This window comes from Zootoca vivipara, chromosome 3 (assembly GCF_965207765.1).
Source record: "Zootoca vivipara chromosome 3, rZooViv2.hap1.1, whole genome shotgun sequence".
Classification (NCBI taxonomy): Eukaryota; Metazoa; Chordata; class Lepidosauria; order Squamata; family Lacertidae; genus Zootoca; species Zootoca vivipara.
In genome coordinates this window covers 5,007,611-5,035,572 of record NC_142586.1, presented here as the reverse complement: position 1 = coordinate 5,035,572, position 27,962 = coordinate 5,007,611, and the positions used below count along the sequence as shown (strand labels likewise).

General features: G+C 47.1%; 1 protein-coding gene across 9 annotated transcripts; it reads right to left on the bottom strand.

Moving 5' to 3' along the window:
- On the bottom strand, window positions 1–27,958 carry IRS2 (insulin receptor substrate 2). 9 transcript variants are annotated; one of them, XR_015948821.1, is made up of 6 exons: window positions 22,677–27,958; window positions 5,882–5,934; window positions 5,448–5,773; window positions 1,754–2,042; window positions 1,479–1,663; window positions 1–1,353 (listed from the first exon to the last, which is right to left on the bottom strand). XR_015948821.1 is itself a non-coding variant. In XM_088665519.1 (5 exons), exons 1-5 carry the CDS (start codon window positions 25,696–25,698, stop codon window positions 1,945–1,947), a joined length of 3,381 nt encoding a protein of 1,126 aa, XP_088521645.1. In that variant the 5' UTR covers window positions 25,699–27,958; the 3' UTR covers window positions 1,814–1,944. The 9 variants fall into 9 exon arrangements, 6 of the variants coding, with proteins under 6 accessions (XP_088521644.1, XP_088521645.1, XP_060128345.2 ...); XR_015948819.1 differs by having other exon boundaries at window positions 1,479–2,042; XR_015948820.1 differs by having other exon boundaries at window positions 1–1,663.
- Between the last annotated feature and the right edge of the window lie 4 nt (window positions 27,959–27,962).

Below are 27,962 nucleotides of genomic sequence, written 5' to 3'. Positions count from 1 at the left end.
TTCTATAAAAGTATAAAAAGAGTTTACTCATTCACTCATTCTGTTCACAGATGGATTCCAGAAGGCAGGCTTAAGTTAGAAAAGTAATATACCTGGAAACTATCCCATGAGACAGCTCCTTTGTCCTCTCTTGGCTGCCAAGAGAGCATCTTAGGCTAAGCAGAGAGAGAGAGAGAGAGAGAGAGAGAGAGAGATGAGGCCATGTCCACCTCACCTCTGGTCACATGCAGAGGAAGTCTGTCCCAGCCTAGGAGGAAACAGGAAGTTCTGACTGGCTGGTCTAGACATCTCTTTTTTATGTCCACTCTAGGGATGTTGTACTTGACTGCTCTGTGTTTCACATCCCACATCTCAGGCAATACAACATGCACAAAATGTAAATAACTTTATTCAACCACCCAGAGTCCCAGCTTGACACATAGGTTCTGGAAATTCTCTCTTTGCAGGGGTTTCATCAGGATGTCAGCAGCCATCTCTTTGGTGCTGCAGTAAGACAGTCCCAAAAGTCCATCACGTATATAATGGTACTTTACGCCAATATGTTTTGTCCTTATGTGGAACTTCTCACTCTGTGCCAGCTTCAGGCAACTCTGATTGTCCTCTAGTAAGCTGTCAGGTTCCTTTCTCACCATTCCAAAGTCCTTGATGAGTTGATCGAGCCAGGCAACCCCTCTGCACGCTTCTGTCGCTGCAATGTATTCTGATTCTGTGGAAGACAATGCTACACAGCTCTGTTTTTATCTACCCCATGCGACAGGTCCATCTCCATCTCCAAACAAAAATAAATCCACCTGTGTTGGGCATTGTCCCCAACCCAATCCGTATCGGTATACCCAACCAGCTTAGGGTTTCTGACAGCTGGTAACCTTAATTTACAATTCATGGTACTCTTCAAATACTACACCACCCTTTTTACACCTGCCCAATCATGCTCAGTGGGAGACTTCACCTTTCTACTAAGAATCCCCACAGCATTTGCTAAGTCAGGTCTACATGTGGTAACTAAATACAAAAGTTTACCAATCACCGACCTGTATTCACTGTTGTCTGGTAACGGCTTCAAATCCTGCTGATTCTTCAAGACGTCTGTATTTAGTTACCACATGTATTTAGTTACCACATGTAGACCTGACTTAGCAAATGCTGTGGGGATCGCAACCAGGTTTGCATCTTGCATCTGCATGCATTCAATCAGTTCATCTTTTGTCTTTGGTTGAGAAGAATCCACTTGAATCCCGAGGTAGTACTGGACATCTAGTTCCTTGACTTCAATCTCTTTGCTAAGGTGTTTTACTATCTGTGCATAGTCAGTTTCACTTGCTGTCAGGTCATCGATTATTGTGTTTTATTTTTCTGTTGGAAATGGGTGGGGTATAAATAATAAATTATTATTATTATTATTATTATTATTATTATTATTATTATTATGTCATCAACAAATACTAGAACATATGAGAATTGTCCATTATTTGACTTACTGTACAAGCACTTGTCAGCATTGCCTTGCTTGCACCCAAGTAGCATCTGCATTTTATGCAATTTTTGGTTCCAGGCTCTAGCAGCTTGCTTAAGTCCATAGTCCCTTTTGCAGCTTCCTAAATGTGCCTCTTCTGCTTTTACAAAATCTTTGGGCTGTTTCATATACATTTCCTCATTAATTTGCCTGTGAAGGAAAGCAGTGGCAATATCAATGTGTTTCACCCCCATTTGCTTGGAGGCTGCAATGCTCAAAAGCATTCTTACGCTGCTGTACCTCACGGATGGTGCAAAAACCTCATTGTAGTCTTCACCAAAACGTCGTGAAAATCCCTGTGCTTCAAGTCTCATTTTGAGCGCTGAACGTCTCCTCCTGACCCCTTCTTAACCTTGAACACCTATTTACTGCCAATGGCCTTATTGCCGGGAGGCAGCTCAGTGTCCGGGTCTTGTTTTGATGCAGTGCGTTCATCTCTTCCTCCGCGACCTTCTTCCAGAGACTGGCTTGTGGAGCTGGCATCTCTTTATCTCTTCCCATGTGGAAGGTTCCTGTGGAAACGCCGACCCTGTGAAGTAGGACAGTCTTATTGGTGGGACACCTCTGTTGGTTCTGGATGAGCATCTGACCTCTGGTTCTGCTGATCAGCGCTAACAATAATTCCTTCTGGTATCAACTGCACTAGGGAGCTTCCAACTGAAAAATCCCGAGTGCAGCTGATCCCTGCCAAAATCAGGGGTTTGCTGATTGTTGCTGAGAGCAAACCTGTGTTCCAGGTTTCCCCTCATTGAGTTCAAGCTTGTCTGAAAAAGAATAAATGAAAGCCTGGAGTCAGTTGATTGACAGGTATGTGGCCCTGCCAGCTGTCAAAATGGTCTGCAGGGGAGCACCCTTTGTGTAGTATTTAGCATGCTGAACTAGGAAAATTGCCCTTCAGCTACGAAGCTCACTGGATTAGCTGGGAGCAGTCACTATATCTTAGCCTAACCTACCTTACAGAATTGTTGTGAGGATAAAAGAGGCAGGGAGAAAAACCATGTTCACTGGCACTGCCCTGATTTCCTTGGATAACAGGTGGGAAGCAATCATCTTAAAATGAACATTTTGGGTTTTTTTTTTAAAAGAAGAGCTATCTTTAAAAAATAATGCATTGCTTTCTTTACACATTTCCCTCATTTGTTTGCTGATCCACTGAGGAATAACAACAAAGAGTGTTATGGTTCCTTAACTGTCAGCTGTACCATTAAGCAAAGGGTGGGAGCTGCCCTGGGCAAAGCAGGAAACGATAAGTATGGAGCTCCTGCTGAAGCTTTGTATGCCTTCGTAACTCCCCTGTGATAGCATTTGGTTATAGCATTTGGGGATTTTTAATTTAGTGATTTTCATGGATAACTGCCTTGTGTGGCGAAGGGGCTTGAATAACTCAGAGAAGCTATGAGCTATGCCGAGTGCCTGGTGTGCACTGGGGTCACGAAGAGTCGGACTAAACAACAACAACAAACAACAACAAGGTTTATCTGAGGAAGTGTGCTCATACCTATGAAAAACTAAGTTGGTCTCTACTGGAAGGATACACCTTCCCCTTCTGCCTCAGATCTTGAAGCTCTTCTTTCGCTCAATCCTACCACCTTTGAACCTTTATTGTGTGTCATTTTTAAGTTTTGGCTCTATTTGGGACTCTGTTTGTTGGAATATCCTGCCTGGTAAAATATATATACAGTGGTACCTCTACTTACAAATAACTCTACTTACCAATTTTTCTACTTACAAATGGAGCTCCGTCCGCCATCTTGGATGCGGTTTAGATAGGATTTTTTTCTACTTACGAATTTTTAGATAGGGTTGCTTCTACTTACGAATTTTTTCTCCCAATGGGATTCGACTTACAATTTTTTTCGACTTACAAATGTGTGTTCGGAACACATTAAATTCGTAAGTAGAGGTACTGTCAGGAGTATGGGCAGGAGTCAGGCTCTGGGGCCTGTAGTGCTTTGCAGAACTGGGGCATGCCTCAGCTTGTGCTGGAGAAGCAAGGCGCGGCCACACAGGTGAAGTCCTCAGCTTGTGTTGGAGAGGCAAGGAGTAGTCACCCAGGTGAGGCCACTTGAGATCTCACTGCACCTGGTGGCAGGAGCTGGGAGGGATAAAAGCCCAGCATTTCCCTTCAGCTCTTTGCCACAGCAACGCTATCTGTGCCTGGTTGCATCTGGCCTCCTGCTCCTTGGACCCTTGCCTTGCTGCCGCCTTGCTTCTTGTTCCTGGATCCTCCGCCTTGCTCCTTGCTCCTTGGACCCTTGCTTCGCCTTCGCCTTGCTTCGTGCCCCGTGGACCTTCGCCTCTGCCTTGCTCCTCGACCCTGCTTCTTCACCACCATCTTGCCTCTGGTCCTGACGCCCGCCAACCGGACCATGACAGGTACCACTGTATATATGTAATACCCTTCTTCTGCCACTGGTTGGCCTCATGTACAAAACACTGGTATAATTCCCCCCAAGATGGTAAAGCTATTTAACAAAATATCTGGTCAAAATTCTTCTCCAAAATTGTCTATTTCTCTTCCCCTTGACTTCATCAACCAGCAGTTCTGGGCAGCAGTTCTATTGTTATACTTCTCTTAACTTCCCCCAATGACAATCTTAGGTTGTTGTTGTATCTTCTCCTCTTGAGGCAGTCTGCAGTCAAAAGTTAGAAGCAACAGTTCTGCTCCTACCGCAACAGTTCCCCTGCAGTGGATTCTGGTTGATAGTTTAAAGCAGCAGATCCGGTCTTATATGGTCCCTAGTAGCAGTTTTAAGTTGTTACTGTATCTTGTCTCCCTTGTTACAGTCTCAAGTCAGGGGTTTCAAGCTGCGGATCCGCTCCTGTCCCTCTCCCAGTAGCGTTCTTATGTTGTTAAGTTGCTACTAAAGCTTATCTTCTTTGCAACAGTCCCAAGTCAATGTCCTCTTGGCAGTTACTTTCACTTCCCTTGGCAGTCTTAAATGGATACCTCGTGATTGATGTCGTCTCTTAGTTACAATAGTTTCTCTCCCCGCACCAGTAACAGTAGCAGTCTCCCAATTATAAAAAGCCCAGTTAAGTGAGCTCTGGTTATATTGATAAATTTCAAAGAGTCTGTACCTGTTGCTAGCTTCTCAGTTGAGTATGCTAGACTTTAAATCCCCCCTCTCTTCACCAACGAAGCGTATTTTACACTCCAGCCGCTGTTGCCGCTGGTGAAATTTATCAGCAGATTAGTCTCACACATTCACATTCACTCACATAACTCCGCGTCCTGCGCCATTTTGCCTGGCGGTTTCTGGTAGGTTCCCTTAAGGTCGTACCTTTAATTCCGTCCCGGCGTTCGTTGACTTCTCTTTTATCTGTTTATTGTTTCCTTCTTTATTCCTACGACCCCGGGTGGCTTTCGGTTTTGGGATGCTTGTCCACTCTTCCGTAGAAGCTCAGAGGCTGTGCTTTGAAAAGCAGAGTGGATCTTGGCGTTCTCGACTTCAATCCCGCTCCCTCCAGTCTCTCTTCCCGAGCCTGGTCTCCGAGCCGGAGAGTCGTTTGAGCGCTGACAGATCCTTGGACCCCAGGGATTTTATCCCTGAGTTACGAGGTTTGCTTAGTCCTAGCAACACCTTTTTTTTCCTTAACAAAGTTTGGGGTTTCTCCGAAGAGCTCGCCCCACGCTCCTTCCCGGTCGGCGGACGGAACAGGAAGTCCATATAATTGGTTTGTAATTGGAAAATTTAATAAAAATTGTTTGTAAAAAATGAAAGAAAAGGGGTGCAAAGCAAGCGGAGACAGAGGCAGCTCGGCAGGAGGACAGGTATGCTCTGATGCGTCTAGAGGACTCCACCCTTGCGGAGCACTCAAAGCAAGATTTGGGCGCAGATGGAGCCCTTCCTAGCAGGTGGCCTGGGCACTGCCATTATTACCAAGATGTTTCTGTCCATCCCTACCAGGGAATACCCAGAAGCAGACATACCCAGAAGCAGAGCTGCCACCCTGGAGACTGCTGGCAGCCTGTTGGCAGACGGCTTCGTACATGTCAAGGCAGCACTCTGAAGGACCTTGCTGAAGGTCTTGCTCTGCCGGCAAAGACAAAAGGAGAAGTGGCATCAGAGAGGCTTGAGAGCGTGGCAGAAGAGCCTGCCACCCACAAAGACATCCCTGGGCAAAGCTGCCAACGAAGCAGAGGGACCTTACCAGATGCTTGGCAGCCTGGTGGAGAGCAAAGTGGAGGCTAAATTTGTTGGGATGTGCCCACCACCTGACTTGTGGGGCTAGATGGGAAAGAGCCCTCCTTGCGGCCTGCAACACAATAAGAGAAGAGGGTTACAAATTGCAGGACATAGTCTTGGAAGCTCCTGAGAACAATCCCTCCCTCCTACTGCAGAAGTCCACCTGCTTTGCCCTCACCTTGGCCACCTCATCCTCGTCTTCAAGGTGAATGAGGCATCTAGTCCAATCTCCTGCAAAACAGAAATCCAATTAAAGAATGCAAATGGCCACCCAACCTTGGTTTAAAGCAAACCTCCAAGGAAGGAGAGCCCACCACCTTCTGAATTGATATCCCATATTTTCCTCCAACGAGCTCAAGTTGCCATACATAGTTCTCTCCTTCTCATTTAATCCCCACAACCTGGCCCAGGTCACCCAGTGAGCTGCATAGCTGAGTAAGGAGGTATTTGAACCCTAGTCTCGCTCAGGACTTCCTCTTCTGAGAAACAGCCCTTCACTTCACTCACAGAAGCTGCTCACTTCTGCTCCTGATGAGCAGTTGCTGGTGGGGTTTATGAAAAAAACTGCAAGCATTCTATGTCACAGTAGGGGGCTTGCAGGCGCTGGGCAACAGAAGATGGCATGAGTGGTACACAAATGTTAAGGTGCATACACAGCAGACACACACCCTAGTGAAAAACCAATCCAACACCATTCAAAAGTTATAAAACAGGCATCCCCAAACTTTGGCCCTCCAGATGTTTTGGACTACAATTCCCAACTTCCCCGACCACTGGGAGTTGTAGGCCAAAACATCTGGAGGGCTGCAGTTTGGGGATGCCTGTTATAAAATATTCCCTGAAAAAAAGAGACACTTTATTTCAGTTCACAGAGCAATCCCGAAGCCATCTCAACTGTCTTAATGACCCCACATATTTACTCTGCAGTGGAAGGAAAAACATTTCCCAATAGTTCTTTTCACTTAAAAAATGCTTCAAAACCTATACACATCTCACATAAATAGGGATAGATCTGTGACAATAGATTCAAAAACTGAGGTATTTGGGAATGGCCCAGAGTGGCCCGGAAAGGGCAACCAGCAAGCATTGTCAGGTATCATGACAAGAGACAAGCCAGGAGAGAGACTGCCTCTTCCTTTGATGTATGTATGATGCTTTTGGGGTGGGCAGTGGTTTTTAACTGGTGTGCCGTGGCACCCTGGGGTGCCTTGAATGATGGTCAAGGGTACTGTGAGCAGCACAGTATGCTGTTTTTTGGGGGTAGTTTTGAGCTACAGGGTGGGCAATTTCAAAAGTCTATACTGTATAAGGCTTGCACACCATTGTACTGGGTTCCTCCTGCCTCCTGCATGTGGTGAGTTGCAACAGTTGAATAAATATCAGGCTTACTAGCTGCTTTGCTTCTCAATATTCTCTGGTTGGCCTCTGTTATTTTCTCCTACCCATAGGGAACCCACTTAAAGACTCTATGTTAGAGGGAAAAGGAGCAGGTTTGCCCTCTAACATAGGGCTCCACATTTGCACACCACCAAGTTGGGCCAGTGCTCCAAGGAAGGGCCCAAATATGTCTTAATGCCTCCTCCTCCTCACACACAAACACTCCCTTGTGTATTTCCGTATTTCCCTCTCGGCTGATTGCATACCCTCCAACATTTCTCTGTTGGAAATACAGACGTCCTATTACTACTACTACTACTACTACTACTGTTCTTATTACTACTGTTCTATTTATACAGTACTCCGCCCATCTGACTGGGTTGTCCCAGGCCACTCTGGGCTGCTTTAAAGATACAGTGGTACCTCACAAGATGAATGCCTCGTGCAACGAAAAATTCGTAAGACGACAGCGTTTTGCGTTGCACAAGGCATCTCGCAAAACAAAGTTTTATATGGCCGTGCTTTGCAAGATGAATTTTTTTTCTAAAGCCACAGTGGGAATACAGTGGTGCCTCGTAAGACGATGTTTTCGCAATACAACATGACTCGCGGAACGAATTAATTTCGTCTTGTGAGATACCGCTGTATATAAAAACATAATAAAACATTAAGCACTAAACAACTTCCCTATACAGGGCTCCCTTCAGATTGCTTCTAAAGGCTGTATAGCTACTGCTCTCCTTGGCTCAGGGGGTCATATAATTCCATACCCTCCAACATTTCTCTGAAGATAGGGACATCCTAAGTAAAAGTGGGACATTCTGGGGTCAAATCAGGAACCAAGGTGGCTTCTGTAAATCCTGGACAGCCCCTGGAAAAGAGGGACACTTGGAGAGTCTATGCCACAGGAAGGAGCTGTGCAGAGATGGAGGGAGGCTTTGCCAAGTCCTGGGTGTCCCAAGGCCCAGGTGGCCGAGGATGGAGAACCAGCCTCTCCCAGAAGAAGGCCAGAAGGGCCAGGGAGCCTGGAGGTCCTCCTTGGGAATCAGGGGTTGCCCAAGGCCTGGCTGGATAGAGGCTCCCTGACCCTCAGGACAGGACAGAAGGGCCTCATCCAGGAGCAAAGCCACCTGGTGGCCACCTGGCCTTCCAAAGATGGATTGGTTCCCTTTCGGGCGCACAGAGTCCCCTGCTCCCTTTGGGATGCCTTTGGTCACGTTATTGAAGTCAATAGAAATAAAATGTAAAAGGTTTCCCCTCATCCAGCCTCCCTGGCTAGGCACCTCCCTAGCTGGCTGATTGACGCTCCAGGCTAGCCAATAGTGCTCATCAACCAGCAGGCTCTTCGGAGGTGGGCAGAGAAGCAGCCAGACCTTTCCTGGAGCAGCAGCCTCTGCATGCAAAGCTATGTCTCCCTCGGCCTCTCGCTGGGGGTCTCAGAGGTCTCTGGGCTCCTTTCCACCTCTAGAATGGATCACGGGGAGGCTGCAAAGGAGGCCTTCTTCCCTTGAGGGTTCTGTCCCTGAAATGGCTGGCATGAAGGGTGGCATACAAATTGAAGAAGAAATCATCACCACCCCCTGTCATTCCCTGGGCATTCAAGCACCAGAACCTTCCTATAGTGGACCTCTCAGGGGGATGAGGGGTTAGGCGAACCCCGTTAGATGTTGGAGGCAAAGCTCCATGAGGAAGAGAAGCAGAATTTATTGTTCTTCCTTCCTTCCTTCCTTCCTTCCTTCCTTCCTTCCTTCCTTCCTTCCTTCCTTCCTTACATTTTGGATTGGTTTCCACATTTACAATTATTCTGGCAGGCAGAAATTCAGCAGGTGGGAAGCATTTGCCAGGCACTGCCTGCAGGCACTGCCCCCCCAGGGGAATCTGAGAGGGGCTTGAGCCCCACAGCCCCCCTGAAGGTGGGCATGAAGGCCTACAGGGTCAGTTGCTGCGTCTCTGTCCAAGAAGAGCTGTGGGTGGGGAAGGGCAGCTTGGCCCCAGCAGGACAGGACTTGCCTGGGGACATCTCAGGCCTCTCCTTGGGCCTTGTGAAAGGGGCTCTTCCTCTGCCTTGTTCCTCCACATCCCTTCCATTGGGTGTCTTGTCTTTGGACTTTCCAAACCCAAGGACAGGTTTTTAATCAATATCAGATGCTTTAGGAGATGTAGTGGTGCTGTTGCGGCTACTCTTGATAAAGACGCCCAAGTCTGTTCTGTCTTTAAGAGCTTTATTGTGCATAGTATTTACAGTGCAGAGATAACAGAAAACATGGCCTCTCAGTCACTTGCAGAATCCGGGAGTGGACGTTTTCGGCTGCGTCCCAGCATAAGTGTTTGGGCTCCGAAACACCTCCTCCTGACCTTACATTTAGTGGCGCCCCTTAATTTGGGCGCCGGAAGGGGCTGCCTGTTCCCCTCCACCTGTTGCAAAGGCTCTCCAGCATCACTGACTTCCTGATTCCCCTCACCTGACCCGCTGCTGCTGCTCTCACTGTAGGAAGGCTCCCTGACCTGTCAAAAGTCTGCAAAGCAGGATACAAATAATAGCATTCTAGACACTGGGGCCTGAGCTTGTGAGTTGTCCTTTCCTCTGCCCTCCTTGCCCCCTTTCCTTGTGTGTTGTTTTCTGTTGGTCAGATTGTTTATTACAATAGAAGTCTGCCATTAGGGACTTTCTTGCATTTGATTTCATGGATGGCTCTCTTGGAGCCTTTTTGGCTTAAGAGAGGGGTACAAATGCTCTAAATGGATGGATGGATGAATATGGTCTCTAAGGAAATGGAGGACAGAGATTTTCAGTTTGTTTCCCAACCTACCTCATCTGCGCTTTCCTGATCAACACAAAAACATGAATGGGTCTGATCCATTCTTCACATTCTGACGTTCCTGTTTCTCTTTTCTCATGGACAGGGAATTGATTTCAACGAGGATCAAATATTGGAAATCAGCCTGGAAGATGGGGAGGATCTTCCTTAAAGGTAATGCTATGCTAACACACACACACCCCGTAATCAATTGCTTTCAAAAGCCCCTGTATTTCTATGGTGGTGGTGCTTGGGGGGGGGTCTTTGAAGGATAGGTGGCAATAAAACATTTTTACAAAGTGCTTCTCCTCTCTCCGGAACGGACCTCCGGAATGAATTAAGTTTGTAACTAGAAGTACTACTGTACTCAGATATGTTAAAGAAGAGAGGACAGGGAATTAATGCAACACTTCTTAACTGCTCCTAATTTCTAAAAACTACAGCATGGAGGTTGGTAGTGGGTGGGATGAGAACACCATCTATGAGAGAATGAATATCTATAATGTGGGACAGAGTATGCCTGGTTAAGCTTATATATACGGTATATGGTGAGAACTAGAATGGGCAGGCCATGTGAAGAAAATTTAGAAATTGTGTCTTTTTACAATGTACTGGTGTAATGAGGTACAGGATAATGTAAAATTACAAAAGGGACAAGATAGGTCAAGATTGCCCCCTGTCACCGTTATTGTTTATTTTAGTATTAGAGACCCTGGCAAGGAACAAAAGATCTGATGAAGAAATGAAAGGTATAACAAAGAGGATAAACTGAGATCATTTGCAGATGAACTTCTAATAACAATAGGAAACCTGTTGGTGAGTATACCAAGGGTGTTAGACAAAATACAGTGGTACCTCGGGGTTACAGACACTTCAGGTTACAGACGCTTTAGGACTCCGCTAACCCAGAAATAGTACTTTGGGTTAAGAACTTTGCTTCAGGATGAGAACAGAAGCCGTGGCAGCAGGAGGCCCCATTAGCTAAAGTGGTACCTCAGGTTAAGAACAGTTTCATGTTAAGAACGGACCTCCAGAACGAATTAAGTTCTTAACCCGAGGTACCACTGTAACTGAGTTCAGACAGGTGGTGGGATTCAAGTTACGGTAAATAAAAATAAAACGGAAGTACTGGTGAAAAATATGACAGAACAAAATAAAAATGAGCTACAACTAGCAACACAATTGATGATTGAGAAAAAGGTGAAATATTTTGGGATATGGCTAACAGTCAAGAATATAAATATTTTTAAGGCTAACAGGCATATCAGTGGTGGAAACAGGCTCAGTCGTTCTACTCAAGGAATGAGGCAGTTGAGTAGCTTCATGACTAAGCAGTTCTATTTAGGGTCCACTCTGTTCACCCCGAAAAGAGAGTTGTGACATTTTAACACTGATATTGCAGCGCTTCAAGAAACTCAAAGAGCAGGAGAGGGACAACTGAAGGAAGAAAAAGGAGGCTACACATTCTTCTGGAAAGATCTACCCGAACAAGAACCTTGAATACATGGAGTATGCTTTGCTATCAGAAATGATCTTGTGAAGCTCTGTCAGAAGTCCCGGAACCCGCATTAATGAGCAACTTCCTATAAAACTTGCTAAAAACCAACAGGCTATTCTAAGTGCTTATGCACCAACACTGGATGCCGATAAAGACATGAAAGAAATTTTTTATTCTCAGCTGGATACCATCCTATCAGAGACGCCTAAGGAGGATTTTAAAAATCCTCCTGGGTGATTTTAATGCAAGAGTTGGGCAAGATTTCAATCTGTGACCTGGGAAAATAGGGAAAGAAGGAATTGGCAACGGCAACCAATAGGGAATCTTACTTTTGACTATATGTGCAGCGCACAGCCTTGTTATTACCAACACACTCCTTTGACAAAATACATAAATTTAAAACATCATGGAAGCACCCTCGCTCGAACCACTGGCACTTCTTTGACTATGTAATTGTCCAAGCTGAAGATTGCCATGATGTGCTCATCTATGACGAGTGCCGACAACTGCAGGACAGATCAATGATGGCTATCAAGATTATACCTCAACACAGGCTTCAAGGAAGGAAACCAAGGTGCAAAATGAACACTCAAGCCCTTCAAGATCCTATTAAGCGGGATTGCTTCCAAACGACTTTAAGGACCATCTGCTTTCGGAGTTCCTTGATAACGTCCATTATTGCAGCCTGTTGGGTACCAAACCAAGGACTGGTTTCATAAGAATGACAGTGAGAGTGAACACATTGACAAGAAAAGGAAGGCCTTTCAGATCTAGTAAAGAGATAGAAAGTGTGCCACTAAGAAAAAAACCTTCCCCTGTACAGTGGTACCTCGGGTTAAGTACTTAATTGGTTCCGGGGTGCCATTTGCACCCTGAAAAGTACTTAACCTGAGCAGCGATAGCGCGCATGTGCAAAGCACTTCTGCTCATGTGCGCGCGGCGGAACCCAGAAGTAAACACTTCCGGGTCCAGGGAGTAACTTAACCTGAAAGTACGGAACCTGAAGCGTACTCAACCCGAGGTATGACTGTATATGTTGTTTATTTACCTAAGGCCTTTGACCACTGTTAATCTTGTGGATTGTCCTGAAAATTGGCTGCCCAGCTCCTCCATGATAATATGACCATTTACAGTGGCATCAAGTGTTAACCAGGGTTGTGTTATTGCACCACCTCTATTATTTTCATTGCCATGATCCTACACTTGGTTGAAGGAAAACTCCCCTACGGATGGAAAGCTCTTTGAGTAGGTTGAAAGCATACTTCCATAACTTCCACCACAGAGCTTTAATATGCTGATGATAACGTAGTGTGTGCATACTCAGAGTATGACCTCCAAACCATCCTAATTACCTTTGCAGAAGTTTAGGAAAAGATTGGCTTATTGCTCAACATCCACAAAACCAAAGTGCACCAACAAGCACAAAACAACTCCTCTGCAGCACCACAAATCCAACTCAATGGTGTAATGTTGGAAAGTGTATACTGTATCACTTTTCCTACCTGGGCAGTTATCTTTCCACATTGATGCCAAAATCCAGAACACCTGAGCTCTGCGAGTGCAGCTTTCTCCCAATTGAAGTGCAGAGTATTTGAGGATTGGGACATTTGCAGGGAAATCAAAATGCTCGTTTACAAAGCTATTGTACCACCAAGCTTATTGTATGCTTGTGAAACATGCACCACTTATGAATGCCATCTCCAACACCTTGAAAGATTCCATCAAAGGTGTCTCCTAAAAATGTTACACATCACTTGGGAAGACAGGTGAACTAATGCAGTGTTAAAGCAATGATTCTTCAACATCAACTTTGTTGGACTGGTCATGTTGTTCAGATGCCTCATTAGTCTTCCAAAGCAACTATTCTATTCCAAACTTAAAAATTGAAGTGTAAAGCTGATGGTCAACAAAAGAGGTTTAAAGACTCTCTCAAGGCAAATATAAAAGATGTATTATAAACACTGACAACTGGGAAACACTGGCCTGTGAGCACTCTAGTTGGAAAACAGCCTTTATCAAAGGTGTTATGGACTCTGAAGATGCTTGAACTTAGGAAGAAAGGGAGAAACGTGCTAAGAGGAAGTCACGTTTGGCAAACCCTCACCTTGACCAACGGTGGAAACCTATGTCCCCACTGTGGAAGGACGTGTGGATCCAGAATTGGCCTCCACAGTAAGACCATGTTCATGGAAGACAATCTTACTTGGCTACAAGTGATCGCCAAAGAAGCAGCAGTAGCTCATGAGGCCCTGTAACTCATTTAAAGTAGCTAGGTGTCCCCATATCTTGGGCTACAGTTCCTCCCTTGCATCATCTGTTGTTATCGTCAGGTTGAGCACTGCTTTCCTTTTGGGTGAAGACAGAGACAACACAGGTATTAAGCAGTTTCACCGTCTCTCTGTCACCTACTGGCATTTCTACATCTTCTCCATGCAGAGGACCTACTACTTGCTTGCTCTTCCTTTTGAATAACGTTTTAAAATATTTTAAACATCTCTTGCAAGTCTGATGTTGCAAGAAAGAAAATAGCCATGTGTCACAGATGGGGTGTTGGCTACTCCCGAGTAAGCACTCCACATATCCTCTGGATTTTCATAGTTTTATTGTGCATGCTATATACAGTGGTGAGATGTCTCAAATCATGTCTGCTCTGCATGGGGCAGAAGCCCACAATGGCCTCTCGTGGGCTCTGACCCCCCTTTTAAGACTCCAAACGCCCCTCCTCCTTGCTCTATGGGTCCTCCGTGGTCCCAAACCAGGCTCCTGAGGTGCCGTTCTCTCTCCTCCCTCCTTTCCAGCCCCTGCTGAAGCTAGCTCCTCCCCTGCTTCCCTGCTACCAACCTGGAGCTGAGCCACCAGGACTCTGCAGAGCCCTGGACCCGTCTTAACCCTTCCTGTTCCTGATTTGAACTCCCAGACTTGCTGCTGCTCTCCCATCTGGTGGAAGTAAGCAGAGTGGGCTGCTCTCTGCAAGCCCTCTCTCTTACATCCACCCCCCCTCCAGGCTCCCCCCCCCTTTCTGAGGCCTGGTTTGCCTGGTCTGATGTCTGTAAAGAGGGCTGGAAGCCTGACAGGTCTTCCTCCTCTGTAGTGTGTGTAAAATCCTGTTCCCCGTCGGTGCTGGGTGGCTGGTCCGTGTAGTTCCTTCCGTTGTCATCCTCCTCCTCCCTCTGGAAAATTGCTTCCGATTCCCGGAGGGCTCCTTGGGTCTGCGTCTCCCCTGCTCCCCACCTGGGATCGCCCTCCCCCTCTGTGTTCCCTGTGCTACTGACGTGTGGTGGTTTGGGTCTGTGGGAGAAAGGAGCGTGCAGTTCCAGTGTGCGGTCCTCCCCTTGCATGGTGTGCGTGGTTGCCTCCGCGTTTTGGGAAGCAGGAGTGCCCTGCCTGGCCATCAGACATTTTAACCCCCCCTCCCCCCACCGGGAGCCCGGGCTCGCTGTGGCACTGTAGACCTCCTCCTCTTCCTTTCTTTCTGGAACCTCTTGGCTGCCTTCTCCCTCCACCCTTCTGTCTAGTGTCTTTTGTGTGATTTCTTCCCCCTCCCTCCTGTCAGCGTCTTGTGTTGGATGTGTGTCACGTCCTCGGAACCTTGGGCTTTCCCTAAAGTGTGAGAGCAAAGACCTGTGACCCACGGGATGGACCTTTCTCGCTGTAGGTGCTTCCCCCCTGAAGGTGACAGGGTTGATCTGTGTCAGAACCTTGAAGGGCCCCAGCCTTCTGGGTGCCAGCTTCTTCCCCCTTCCCCCCATGGGAAGGCCTTCTGACCACAGCCAGACCCTGTCCCCTCCGTGGAAGACCTTCTCCAGTCCCCTGTGATGGTCTGCCCCCTCCTTGTAAGCCTCATTGCCCCTTGCCACGTCTCCATCCAGTTGTTGGTGTACTGTCTCCCTCCTCTCACCCCATGCCTCAATAGGTGGTCCCCCAATCTCCCCCTCCCCCTGCTCTGGGAAGGCTCTGGGGTTTCGCCCAAGACTGGCCTTACTGGGTGTGAGCCTCGTGAAGACATGTACTGCATGCCCCTCCGTGGGGTTGTCATGATATTGCCTGAGAATCTTCCCTCTGAGGGAGTCCTGGGGCATATACCGGGCATCATTGCTAAAGAGTAACCCCTCTTTCTCGGCAAGCCCTTCCCCTGCCCCCTTTTTCTCCCTCAAGTCCCTCTGTATGTTCTGGGTAAAAGTGTCCTCTTTGGTGAGTTGGCTCAGTTTCTCTTCCTGCATCCCCGCCTCTGCGTCGTTCCATCCGCCTGGGGAGCTGATGTGGTGCGATCCTGAGGATTCTCCTTCTTTCCTGCAGTGCTCCTTGCCGTCTGCATCTCCAAAGGTGAGATCTCCCCGGCGCTGGCTGCCCACAGGGTCATTGTCCATTAAGTCCAAAGCTAGCACTTCTGCGTGCTTGTTCACTGTCATCTTCCGAGAGGGGGTCTGTTGCGTGACCTCACCCTCCTGCAATTCCCGGTCGCCTACGGTCAAGACGCTCATGGGCAGCTCCCTTGGGAAAATGGGAATCTGATCCTGCTTAGCCAAGTCCACCGATAGGAAATCGTTGCTGCTGCCCCTGCGGAGAAGCCCGACTGTCTCCTGGGTCTGGCCTCTTGGCAGCTGCAGACTCACTTCCATCTCTTTGTCGTGCTGTGGGGTGTTACAGGAGGGCTCAGTTGTTGGTGCTCTGCCTGGCCCCTCCCCTCCTGATCTGGCATCCAGGCTTGTGTCTGTGCCTGCCTGCTCTCGCCATTCCTTCCTCTGGGGGCAGTGTTCCACCCAGTGGCTGGGTGCATTGTAAAGGCATCTCCCGCCTTTCTCTTCCCTCTGTTTTCCCGCGTCAGCGTTTGAAAGTACCCGCGCGCGGGCTTTGTCCCTCTGCATCACATCTGGCTGGAGGGGGCTGTGCTGTGCTGCAGCTGCCTCCCCGGGACTGTATGGGAACTTGTGGCCGCTGCCTTTCCCCTCCGTCTGTCCCCTCTGCCCGGACTCGCCTCTCAGCCTCCTGCACTTCCACGCCACCATGCCTCTCAGTCTTAGAGCCAGCTTGTGCTGAGGGTCGCCCTACAAAGTGCTGGCCCGTCCAGAGTGTCCTCTCTGCTTGTCCAGCCTCCGCTCCTCTGGCTTGGCTGTGTTCCGAGCTGCTCGGTTCACTAAGCTTGGCTTCCCCTGTGCCCGGGTGCCTACCTGGTGCTTGAGCCGTTCCATAGTTGCAGGGTGCTGGCAACTCATGCCAATCCTCCCTCGGCATCTCTCTCTTCTGCTTTAGATGCTGCCAACTTCATGCCGGCTGCTACATTTGCAGCCCTCTTCCCTCGGGGTAGCCATCAAGAGATTGTGGGCTTGCTGTCACAGATGGGGTGTTGGCTACTCCCGAGTAAGCACTCCACATATCCTCTGGATTTTCATAGTTTTATTGTGCATGCTATATACAGTGGTGAGATGTCTCAAATCATGTCTGCTCTGCATGGGGCAGAAGCCCACAATGGCCTCTCGTGGGCTCTGACCCCCCTTTTAAGACTCCAAACGCCCCTCCTCCTTGCTCTATGGGTCCTCCGTGGTCCCAAACCAGGCTCCTGAGGTGCCGTTCTCTCTCCTCCCTCCTTTCCAGCCCCTGCTGAAGCTAGCTCCTCCCCTGCTTCCCTGCTACCAACCTGGAGCTGAGCCACCAGGACTCTGCAGAGCCCTGGACCCGTCTTAACCCTTCCTGTTCCTGATTTGAACTCCCAGACTTGCTGCTGCTCTCCCATCTGGTGGAAGTAAGCAGAGTGGGCTGCTCTCTGCAAGCCCTCTCTCTTACACCATGTTTATAAGATTATGTTAGTTTCAAAGTTATACAATGTGTTATTAATAACTGAGATGGGGACAAAGTGTTGAAGGAGGATCCTTCCTGCACATGTGGCGGGAATGCAACAAATTTGCCATATTTTTAGATTCTATCTTTACAGAGATCCACAAAATTACTAGTCAATTGGCATTTATACTAGTCAATAGGCAACAAAAGGCTTTGTTGAATTTGTTTCTAGATTAAAACTTGAATGTTCACTTTAAACCATTAATTGGATATTTACTGGTAGTGGCCTGAATGCAGATTAACAGATTTTGGAAGGGACTAGAAGGGGCAACTCTTATCACTTGGTACCAAAAAGTGGCAGATAAGATAAAAATGTCATGGGGGGGGAGCCACAGACAAAGTCATGGTGGAATTGTATTGTTTTATTACACATATCAACAAGATGGACATCAGGGGACTTCCTACAGCATATAAAATATTTTGACTGCTTTGATTCCTAATGGTGTGATATTTTTTCTTTTATTTACAGAGGGAGAGAATAGTTACTTCTGTTAGAAGAAAAGCTATAAAAATAAATTTTAACAATCCTTAAAGAATAATTTTATAGACAAAAAATCTCTACAAAGAGCAGGTCCTCAAAGAATCTATTCCTTTAATAAATAACATATTTTATTGCATGTTTCTATTAACAAGTAAAGATTAAATACTATTCTTGTTCCATGTTATTCTCATCCCTAGCAGCATCACTGATTTACTCCTATATACAGAGTGTACACTGGAAGACACAGCCAGGTAAGGTAATTGTTTGTCACAATGGCAAGAAATAATTTAACATCTTGATAATTAGAAACAATTCCATATCAAAAAAGAAAACACTGCTTATAACTTTTAGAAATCAAAACCAGGCAAGGTGTACAAAGAACCAACCAGTACACACTGCAAAGTTTTAGCAAAGTTTTGGTTCTACATTGTAAACTAGGAACATAAATAGTTGCATAAGCTTTTTGTGAAATGTATACTGTAGTATAGAACTTGGTATATATTCAAGCTCCCTTGTTTTAGATCAGGCATCCCCAAACTTCGGCCCTCCAGATGTTTTGGACTGCAATTCCCATCATTCCTGACCACTGGTCCTGTTAGCTAGGGATCATGGGAGTCGTAGGCAAAAACATCTGGAGGGCTGCAGTTTGGGAATGCCTGTTTTAGATATTGTCTGGCTAAATTCATTATTGTGGCAATAACATTTTGGTTTCAGCAATAGTAATAGACATTATAATGTCCTCATCAGTTGAGGACATTATAATCAACAAAGGTTGATTATTTAGGAGATTGTTTAGGAGAACAGATATGACTAAAAGTAATATTTTATGATACTTCAATAAGTTTACTAGCATAAGCATTATAATATTCCCCTTCCCTTGCCCTGAAGATTACATTCAGATATCTCTTATTCCATTTAACTGAGCAATAAGACTCTAGATGCTTTGTCTACCTCAATAAAGACGTAATACATTGTTTCTGATAACAGTACAAAAAATTCTCAAGAAAAAAACTTCTATGATGTTGTCCCAGACAAGAGTTGAAATAATTATACATTTTTAAATAATCTCTTTAAACAAATAGAGATTAGAAGTAACAAGAGAGTGAAAAATAACCCATCATAGTGCAAGCTTTTGAGGTGACATATATGAAAGAGTGGGATGTGGGTGGCACTGTGGTCTAAACCACTGAGCCTAGGGCTTGCCGATCGGAAGGTCGTCGGTTTGAATCCCTGCGATGGGGTGAGCTCCCATTGCTCTGTCCCAGCTCCCGCCAACCTAGCAGTTCGAAAGCACCTCAAAGTGCATGTTCGAAAGTACCTCAAAGTGCATATCCCACTTCAGCGGGAAGCTAAACAGCATTTCCATGCACTGCTCTGGTTTTGCAAGAAGCGGCTGAGTCATGCTGGCCACATGACCCAGAAAAACTGTATGCGGACAAACATCAGCTCCCTCGGCCAGTAAAGCGAGATGAGCGCCGCAACCACAGAGTCGTTTGCGATTGGACTTAACTGTCAGGGGTCCTTTACCATTTTATATAAAAGAGCAGCTATGACATTGTTGGTTTTCATTGCGTATATATACTTGTGAGAATTTCTAGAATAACTTGTTTTTGCCCTCTCCCCAAATTCTTTTTATGAAAAACATTGTTCCTATTAGAAGGAAAATATTAGGTCTTTTTAAAATGAAATGTATTATTCTGTTCTGAACATATTCATTTGGTCCAAAAACAACAAATACTCTTCAATTACCGGTATTAGCATGTTGATCTGGTTTTGGTTACAAGAAATTCAACTATACTGTATCACGATTAGCTGATAAATGAAAGCATACAAACAGAAGACCTGAAGTACTTAAAAAACTAAACAGACACAATCATAAAACTATGTCACAAGGTAAAGAATATAGTTTAAATGTACTATGTTCCATTACATATTTTAAAACCATTATAAATATTCTGATAAGAAGCCTAAACTTTAAAGTTCGTTTTGGCTTAAATTTTTCAGTTCCTATCCTGGACTTTGCCTGATAACTAAATAGAGGAGCCAATGGCTAAGATGCAACCAGGTGGCAGCAGGATTCTTGATATGATCATTAAGGCTGATGACAACATTCAGCTCTGAGATAAAAGATATTGCCAGCCATAATACACCAGCATTACAAATCCAGTTTCACTTTTAACTGAGGTAGTGCTGTAGAGGTTTGAAAGGGGGGCTGTAGAGGTTTGAAAGTAAAAAACCAGATTTTACTGCTGTAGCAGTTGTAAACACAGCCTCCTAACACGTTGAAAAATAAATACAGTCAACTGTGCTGAAAAAACAATGGCAATTACTCAACCAGCCTACTGAAGAGGTCCAAAGTTCTAAAGCATAGTTTATGCAAACAGCAGCACAGTGTTGCAAACTCAATGAATGAGATGGGATAATTCCCCTTCAATATAATGAGAACCATGGAACTGAAAAAAGTGTATTAAGATTTTAAAATGTTTTAAATTCCATCAAGCAGTTTTCATGGTGGTAATACTGGTTTCTTCATTCTGAAAAGAAAGAGAAAGTAAAGGCATCACTAAACTCTAGCCAAATAAAGATGCAGGTGCAGTCAGAACTCCTTCACTACTCATTTACATGTTTAGAATGACCCAGTTCTCTGAGGACACATACCAACATGCAGAAGGATGGCCTTGGTGAATTACTTTTGCCTGTTACTCTCTTGGTGTGTAAAGGTGAAGGTAAAGGGACCCCTGACCATTAGGTCCAGTCGCGGACAACTCTGGGGTTGCAGTGCTCATCTCGCTTTATTGGCCAAGGGAGCTGGCGAACAGCTTCCAGGTCATGTGGCCAGCATGACTAAGCTGTCAAAATAGAGGCTTGGAGTACTGTAATATGCCTTTCTTATGTCATAACCTTCCTTATGTTCCTCAAGCATGAGGACCACATTGCTTCATGGGCAACCTTCTGAGGGGTGCAAACCAGACAAGGTGATGTGCAACTCTGAACTTTGTACAGTAGGCCACCCTCCAGCCACGGACAGGGAAAAGGCATTATCACCATTCATGGTCACATTCCAACCAGGCATGAAGCAGGGCTCATGAAGTGTTCTCTCAGGAGGCCTTGAGGGCTGCATTTGGCTCTCAGACCTGATGTTTTCCACCTCTGAACTAGGAACAGGCCATATTTACATTGTCTTCATGCCACATTAAGTGGAACTTATCCCACAATACTTGGTTTGATGTCATGTTGGACATCTCAGCTGGTATTATCTAATATCTAAATTGTTGTTGTTTGAAGCATTTGTACCCAAAAAAGGCTCCCAGAAAGGCTTTCATATACAGTAATCAAAACAATAGTTCTTATCCCCAGGCTTTCAACCTAAAAAAGCATGACATATAGGGGGAAAGGAACAGGGAGGGAAGAGGGAAATCTAAATCAGAGCCAAGCAGCTTTATCCTCAAAGTGTTTAGCCATTTGGTTACAGCCTGGAACAGAAGCCCTCATAGTGTCGGTTCAGTCCTCTTGGGAAAGCAGGATTTCAGGAGAAAAGAAAAAAGGACCTCAGACTTTCCTACAAACTTGTAGCTATATACAGCATGTGAGGGATGTCTGAGAAGCTGCTTTGTAGTTCTTTCCTCCTAGGACAGCCCAGACTAGGACAGGGGAGGAATTAGGGACAGGATTCTCTAACCTTTCTTTCTTGAATTTATATACTGCCCTATAGCCAGATGTCTCAGTATGGTTCACAGAAAAGATCACAACATATATAATCAGAATAAAAACAACCCAATAACACCCCCTCCAGAAAAGAGCCACATTTTAAAAAGGCATAGGATGTCAAACAGATCAACCAAAGGCCTGGTTGAAAGGAAAGATTTTTGCCTGGTGCCTAAAGGTGTATAATGAAGACGCCTCCCCTGGGGAGAGGATTCCACAGACGGGGAACCCTCAAGGTTCATTCCCCCTACTGTTTCCTTCTTCCTACAATTGCCATCTCATTGTTCTCTAAATCCTAGCAGCAAGACTAAATTCAACCACCTGAATTTACTAATATACCTCCTTCTTTATTCCAGAAGATGATACTATTTTAGGAAATGTAGAAATCTACATTATTTCAGTCTGTGTACACACTATACCTTAAAGCATATTTGAAGCACATTTCCCCCCTCTGCAGCTCACTCCTTGAAAAGGTACAATTCCTGGGAACCCTTAACAAACTACACTGCCCAGAATTGTTTGAGTGAAAGAATGTGCTTCAAATGTATTTTAAAAGTTCAGTAGTGTCAATTTTTATTCTTGACAGATTTTGTGCTTAGCTGTTTTCATCTGATACTTTACTCATCCGGGAGAAATATACCAATAATAATTGTCAAATAAACCATACAACATTAATTTTGTTACAGATTAATTTTTAATTGTTGGGGCTTTCCCCCCCTTATAAGTACTGTTCTGGGTATCTGACCTTTTTAAATTAAACTTTTTGTAGCATACACACCTAGGACAAAACAACAACTATATTGCATGAATGCTATGCTTTCACACCAAGCATCTCAGCATCAGGGTATGAAATCTGTAGTGAACTCTGAGAATGCTCAGATTCTCAACATGTTTATTTCCTGCAGGCTCTCCATCTAGATAAGAGTATTTGTTTGAAACTTGCAGCAAAAGTTCCTAACAGTGCATATCAGATACAAAAATTGTTTCTGAAAAATAATGCTACATTTAGAGAAACAATATAAACTTGACTTGCAAATATCAGCATGGCAAGAAAACCCATCAAAAGAACACTCATCTTCATATTTGTTTAGAAGTCCTCCTATCCCAGGTCAGTGTGCACAGAAATTCAGCCTAAAGGTGTTACTGTAGCAAGAAAGATTGAACTGGCAGCGCTCTCATTACAGATAAAAAGAAAACCTCTGTGAAATGAGTCTTTCAATCCATTATCCAAAAAAGAAAAGAAAGAAAAAGAAAAAAAGGTTAAAGTAAGGAAGCTTACCTTTCACTGAAGAAGCTTCTTTCAAATTGTGGGTCAAGAAGTCTATACTGGTATAAGTACCATTGATACTTTCATTACAGGGGTGTCTGCCTTTGTGCTTGCCTTGGCCACCACTTGCCAGATAGTCTTCTTCCAAGACATCAACAGCAATGTGGTTGAGGCCATTCTGGAAGCCAGCTGAGGTCTCCCGGCACATGGTGCTGCTGGTCTGCTCTTCCAACAAGCCATTTTTCCTGAGGGACACATTTTCCACAGAGGCAGAATTGTGTCGCTTGGGACTGTGTGCAAAGGAAGGAGAAACAGGCGTCACTGTAGTAGTAGAGGAAAAAGTCTCTGAGTTGTGTCTCCATCGTCCCTGAGGATTAGCACGGATCACTTTGGCTCCATGATTAGGATCAGGAGGAGGACTGGCAAAGATGAAGGCCTGCACCTCAGAGAGTGTAAGTTGCTTCAATTCAGTAACAGGGCTGCTTTCATGAATATTTTCTGGCTTCTGTAAAATGGGCTGGGTTGGGGTGGCTGTTGTAAAAGTTGTCTTCATTTCAACCTTTAAGTAATGTTTGTCGGGCTGCCCAGGGCTAGGGCAGGATCCTGGCATCAGCACATCTTCCAAGGTTTCCACAGCTGCTGATTGTGACCCATCAAAGTTCATATAGCTGGGGATGAGGGAATCATTCAACCCAGAGCCAAGTGAGGAAGCTGAGCTGCCATAGGCCAATGAATATCCAATGTTGACATACTCTTTATGGGGACTTTGTGGTTCATTTGTAGGGGGTTGCTCATTCATGTAGGGAGTAAGAGAGCACTCAGTTTGGCTGTAGTAAATGGGTGAAGGCATCATTGTGTGGTTGCAGATAGCAAGGAAGGACTCCCCTTTGGGTGTGAGAGTTAATCTCTCAACAGGTGAGTTCATAAATACGTACTGCTCACTGTTCTTTTTCTCACCCAGAGAGTTTGGCTGTCTCTGGCAGGCATGAGACAGTGGGTTATAGAAGTTGCTGGTCTGGTCCCTTGGCCCCTGGCCTGCAAAGCCATCAGGAGAGGGCACAGGTGAGGCAGATCCATGCACAGGAGGCAACAGCAAAGGGGACATTTCAGTGTAGTCACCACTGGTAATTCTCCCATCAGGACTCTCCCCAGACCACCTAGTACCCAACATGCGCATGTAGTCACTGTCATCTAGGGAGTTATCACTGCTGAACTTGTGGGAGTGAGGATGCAAAATTTGCTGTGGGGCTGACACACTTTTCATAGACATATAACCACCAGGACCACCTTGCAATGGCATAACAGCTGCTGCCCCAGACCTCATGGGCATGTAGCCCTCCTCCCCACTACCACTATGACCTAGAAGTGAGCTGCTGCTACTGCTGCTGGTGCCGCCAGAGCCAATGTCCACATCACAGTAGTCCTCAGGATAAGGAGTATAGGTTCCCCTTGAAGAGGCCCCTGCTGTTGGTAAGGTAGCCCGCATGAGTATGTACTCACCCAGGGAGGCAGAGGAGAGAAGAGTTGGCATGGGGTGTCGAGATGCTGGTGTTGTCAGGGAGTAAGTGCGCTTCCTGGGAACCTTGCCCCCTCCAGCGCTCTCCCATATGTAGGGCCAATAAAAAAGGTGTCCCCGCTCCATGGCAATGTAGCCATCCAGCTGCAGGCCAGGAGGAGTCTCAGGTGTGTTGCTGTGGTTACTAGCTGGACCCAACTCCTCAAAGGCCAGGAAGCTAGCAGGATCGCAAGGGGAGCCAGAGGTGCTGCTGCTGCTGCTGGAAGGGCGCCGCTGGGAGAACATGCCTGGCTTTGTAACCAAGGAGGGCGAGTGCACCAAGGCCAGGGAGCGAGCAAGCCTGCAGCAGGCTGCCCCAGGCGTGTGCGAGCGGCCGAGCAGGGGCTCTCCAGCCTCGGGCCCCGAGGGGCTGCCAGCTCTGCCCCCGTCGCCCTCGCTCGCAGTTCGGCTCCGGTTCCCGCTGCTTCTGCCCGCCCCCAGAGTGTCCGTACGCGACCGGCGGAGAAGCCCGGCCTGGCTGGGGGACAGCGCCGTCCGAGAGGGCGGCTGGTGAGGGCGGCGGCGGCGGCGGCCGGGAACCGAAATGGGTCGGCTGCACATAGCCGTCAATGCTCCGCTGGCGCCGGCGCCCGACGGCGACGAATTGGACGACGACGACGACGACGACGACGACGACGACTGGCTCTTGCTGCGCGGGCGGAACTCGGCCAGCTCCCGCAGCGCCTTCATGGCCTCCAGGATGGTCTCGTGGATGTTCTGCGCCACCACCGCGTCGTCGGCCTGCATCCACAGCTCGCCGGGCCCAGTCGAGGCCGAGCGGCCGAGCTCCAGGAAGAAGCAGCTGTCCGAGTGGCCGCAGCGGCGGATGGTCATGAGCTGCAGCGTCACGCAGGGCCGCTGGCAGTTGAGGCGCACCAGCCCCACCGCGCGCGCCGCTAGGCACAGCCGGTGCACGCCGGCCAGGTGGCGGCTCTGCCCGAGGCCCCGGCCCTTCAGCGTCACCTGCCACACCTCGCGGTAAGCCCAGGCCCCGGGCGGCGGCGGCGGCTCCTCGCGCCCAGGGGAGCCGGGCCCGGCGGCGGGCTGGCTCCGGCGGAGCAGCTCCGTCAGCGCCGCGTACCAGGCCTCCTGCTCCGGCTCGCTCTCGGCTGCCAGCGCGAAATACTCGTCGCGCGTGTACAGAGCCACCAGGTGCTTGTGCTTGGCGTCGGCCCGCTTGTGGATGGTGAGGGAAGAGTCGAGCGCGATGGAGCGCCTGGGCGCCGCCGCCTTGCTCCGCCACTTCTTCTCGCTCTCGTAGTACTCCAGCCGGGCGGGCTGAGGCGGCGCTTCGTCCGCGGCGGCTCCGTCGCTGGCGGCACAGAGCACGAAGAAGCGCCTGTGGCCGTGCTTGTGCTTGCGCAGGTAGCCGCACTTGCGCACGCCCAGCGGCGGCGGCGGCTGGTTGTTGTTGTTGTTGTTGCGGTTGAGGCTGCCCCGCGGGCGGTCGGGAGGCTCCGCCGCGGGGGGACTCGCCATCCCCTCTCCTTCTGCGGGGCGGCTATTCCGAGCAGCGCTTGTGCACACACCGCACGCAGGTCGCTCGCTCTGGCCAGCCGCTCAGTCCGTCCAGAGATGCAGCAGAGATGCAGCAGCAGCAGGCAACTTCTCGCGCTCCCTCCGCTCGCCTCAGCCAGCAGCAAAACAACCTGTGACGCGCCCGCCGGCTTACCCACAAGCTCACGTAGGAGAAGGGGCGTTGCGGAGAGAAGCCGCCCAGGTCCTTTCATCCTCCCGCGCCGAGCTTCAGCCTGCCTCCGCGTAAAAGGACAGCGCGCTCCACCAATGAACTGCAGGGAGAAAGCTCCCCTCGGCTGCGATTGGGTTTCCAGCTGGCATCTCTGGCCCGCCTCGCCTGTTTCGTCCTGAGCCTCTCACGACCTGTCGCCCTGCTGCGACAATGTCTCTTGCTCTCCCTCGGAAGCAACAATCCGCCGCCAGCCACAAAGCCGCGTCTAGATAGCGAGCGAGCGCCTTCCCTGGAGTACATTCCACGCCGTCGCCGGGACGCCACGGGGCCGGTGGGGAGAGGGCTGCCTGCCGGACTCGGAGTGGGGCTCCTAGCACTAGGTCCTCAGGCCTTCGCGCCGTGAGCCTGGATCACGTGCAACAACTTCGCCGGCCGGCGCTTCGGTCATTCGGATGGCACGGAGAGTTTCCGCAGTTTATCCAGCGCGTTTGCTGTCGATGTGCATGTGCTTATTCATTTAATAGCGAAATATAAACAGTAAAGAGGACAGTAAAGAGGAAAGAAGAAAATAGAGGTGCTTTGCTAACTGTGATAGAATTCTTAGCCCTTTGCTTTCTGTTTAAAGTGATTAAAATATTTTTACAGTGATACTGCTATATTTCATTGAAATATAAATAAGCAGGCACTCTGTTAAGAAGAAAGGTGACAAAGGAACAGTTATCCATTTCATCAAATGAGAGTTTTCAATGACTAAAGGTACATTGCAACACTCAGTGGCATTTTGTCCTTTGGTCCATTTTCCCATCCTCCAGTAAAGCACACACCAAACTACTCGAAGACCAGATCTGAGCATAGTGGAATTAAGAGCCTACACAAGAAAAATGACAGGAAGGCAACTGCTTGCTGGCTAAATATTTTTTTCTCTTTGCCCAATTAGTTTTCTATTCAAACACACACACGGGGGGGGGGGGAGGAAGCAGGGCCGGATTTAGATGAAGAGAGGTGCTAGGCTACTCCACTTGTGAGGCCCCTCCCCTCCCCCACCCTCACAACTAGAAGAAAATGGAAGAGTGTTATAAACAAAATTGGGTGAAGCCAAGGATCATGACGGGATTTAAAATTCTGCAATTCTCAATTTCTCCTCTAAAGTACATAAGATGTTATTGTTAAATACCAGGGTGATTTTTAAAAATGCATAAAATTAACACTGAAAAACTTTTGCAATAACTGAACTTTGTAAACCTTTTGTGGAATAACCATTAATTTTTAGGAAAATGAAGTTGTAATGTTATTCTTAAAAAAACAAAACCTTGAGTTTACAAATTATATTGCCTGGGAAGTGTAAATAATATGACTGTGATTACCTGACAGTGTGGCACTTTTAGAATCTACTTTATGTTGTCATTAAAAAGTCAGTTTTAAAATACATATTGAGAAGTAAACTACAGCCATCAAATACAGTAAGGCTAAAACATTCCCCCCCTAGCCAAATCCAAAACTGCATCAAAATTTGTTTGTCTAAGTTTGTCACTTTCAATGTACAGAATGCTCAGTGTGGACAACCTCTCTTGAGACATTGTGGCCCTTAATTCATTTTTAATTCTTCTGAGTCTTGAAAAACTCCTCTCTCCTGAGCAGTTAGTGACTATAAGAGTAAGAAATAGCTGCAGGATTGCTTCCAGGAAAGGCCATAGGAATTTTGTCCTTGTATATAATTTGATAAAAGTCTGTATGAGACAGAGAATGCTCTGCTGTAGGTCTATGGCTTTGTGTCATGTACAGGCGAAAGTGCAAAAGTTCATTAATAAGTTTCAGGTCAATATCTTTGGGGTATGCTTCCATCAACTGTTCAATACCTTGTTAAATTTCTTGCTTAAAGGTAAAGGGTAAAGGGACCCCTGACCATTAGGTCCAGTCGTGACCGACTCTGGGGCTGCGCGCTCATCTCGCATTATTGGCCGAGGGAGCCGGCGTATAGCTTCCAGGTTATGTGGCCAGCATGACAAAGCCACTTCTGGCGAAGCAGAGCAGCACACGGAAACGCCGTTTACCT

Bases quoted from the DNA above. Each gene is read 5' to 3' on its own strand.
- IRS2 (XM_088665518.1), bottom strand. From the start codon at position 25,698: ATGGCGAGTCCCCCCGCGGCGGAGCCTCCCGACCGCCCGCGGGGCAGC. The intron at 5,935-22,676 runs GTAAGCTTCCTT...TCTGTTTTGCAG, and splicing joins AGAAGCTTCTTCAGTGAAAG to GAGATTGGACTAGATGCCTC. The intron at 5,774-5,881 runs GTGAGGGCAAAG...ATTGTGTTGCAG, and splicing joins ACGAGGATGAGGTGGCCAAG to GCCGCAAGGAGGGCTCTTTC.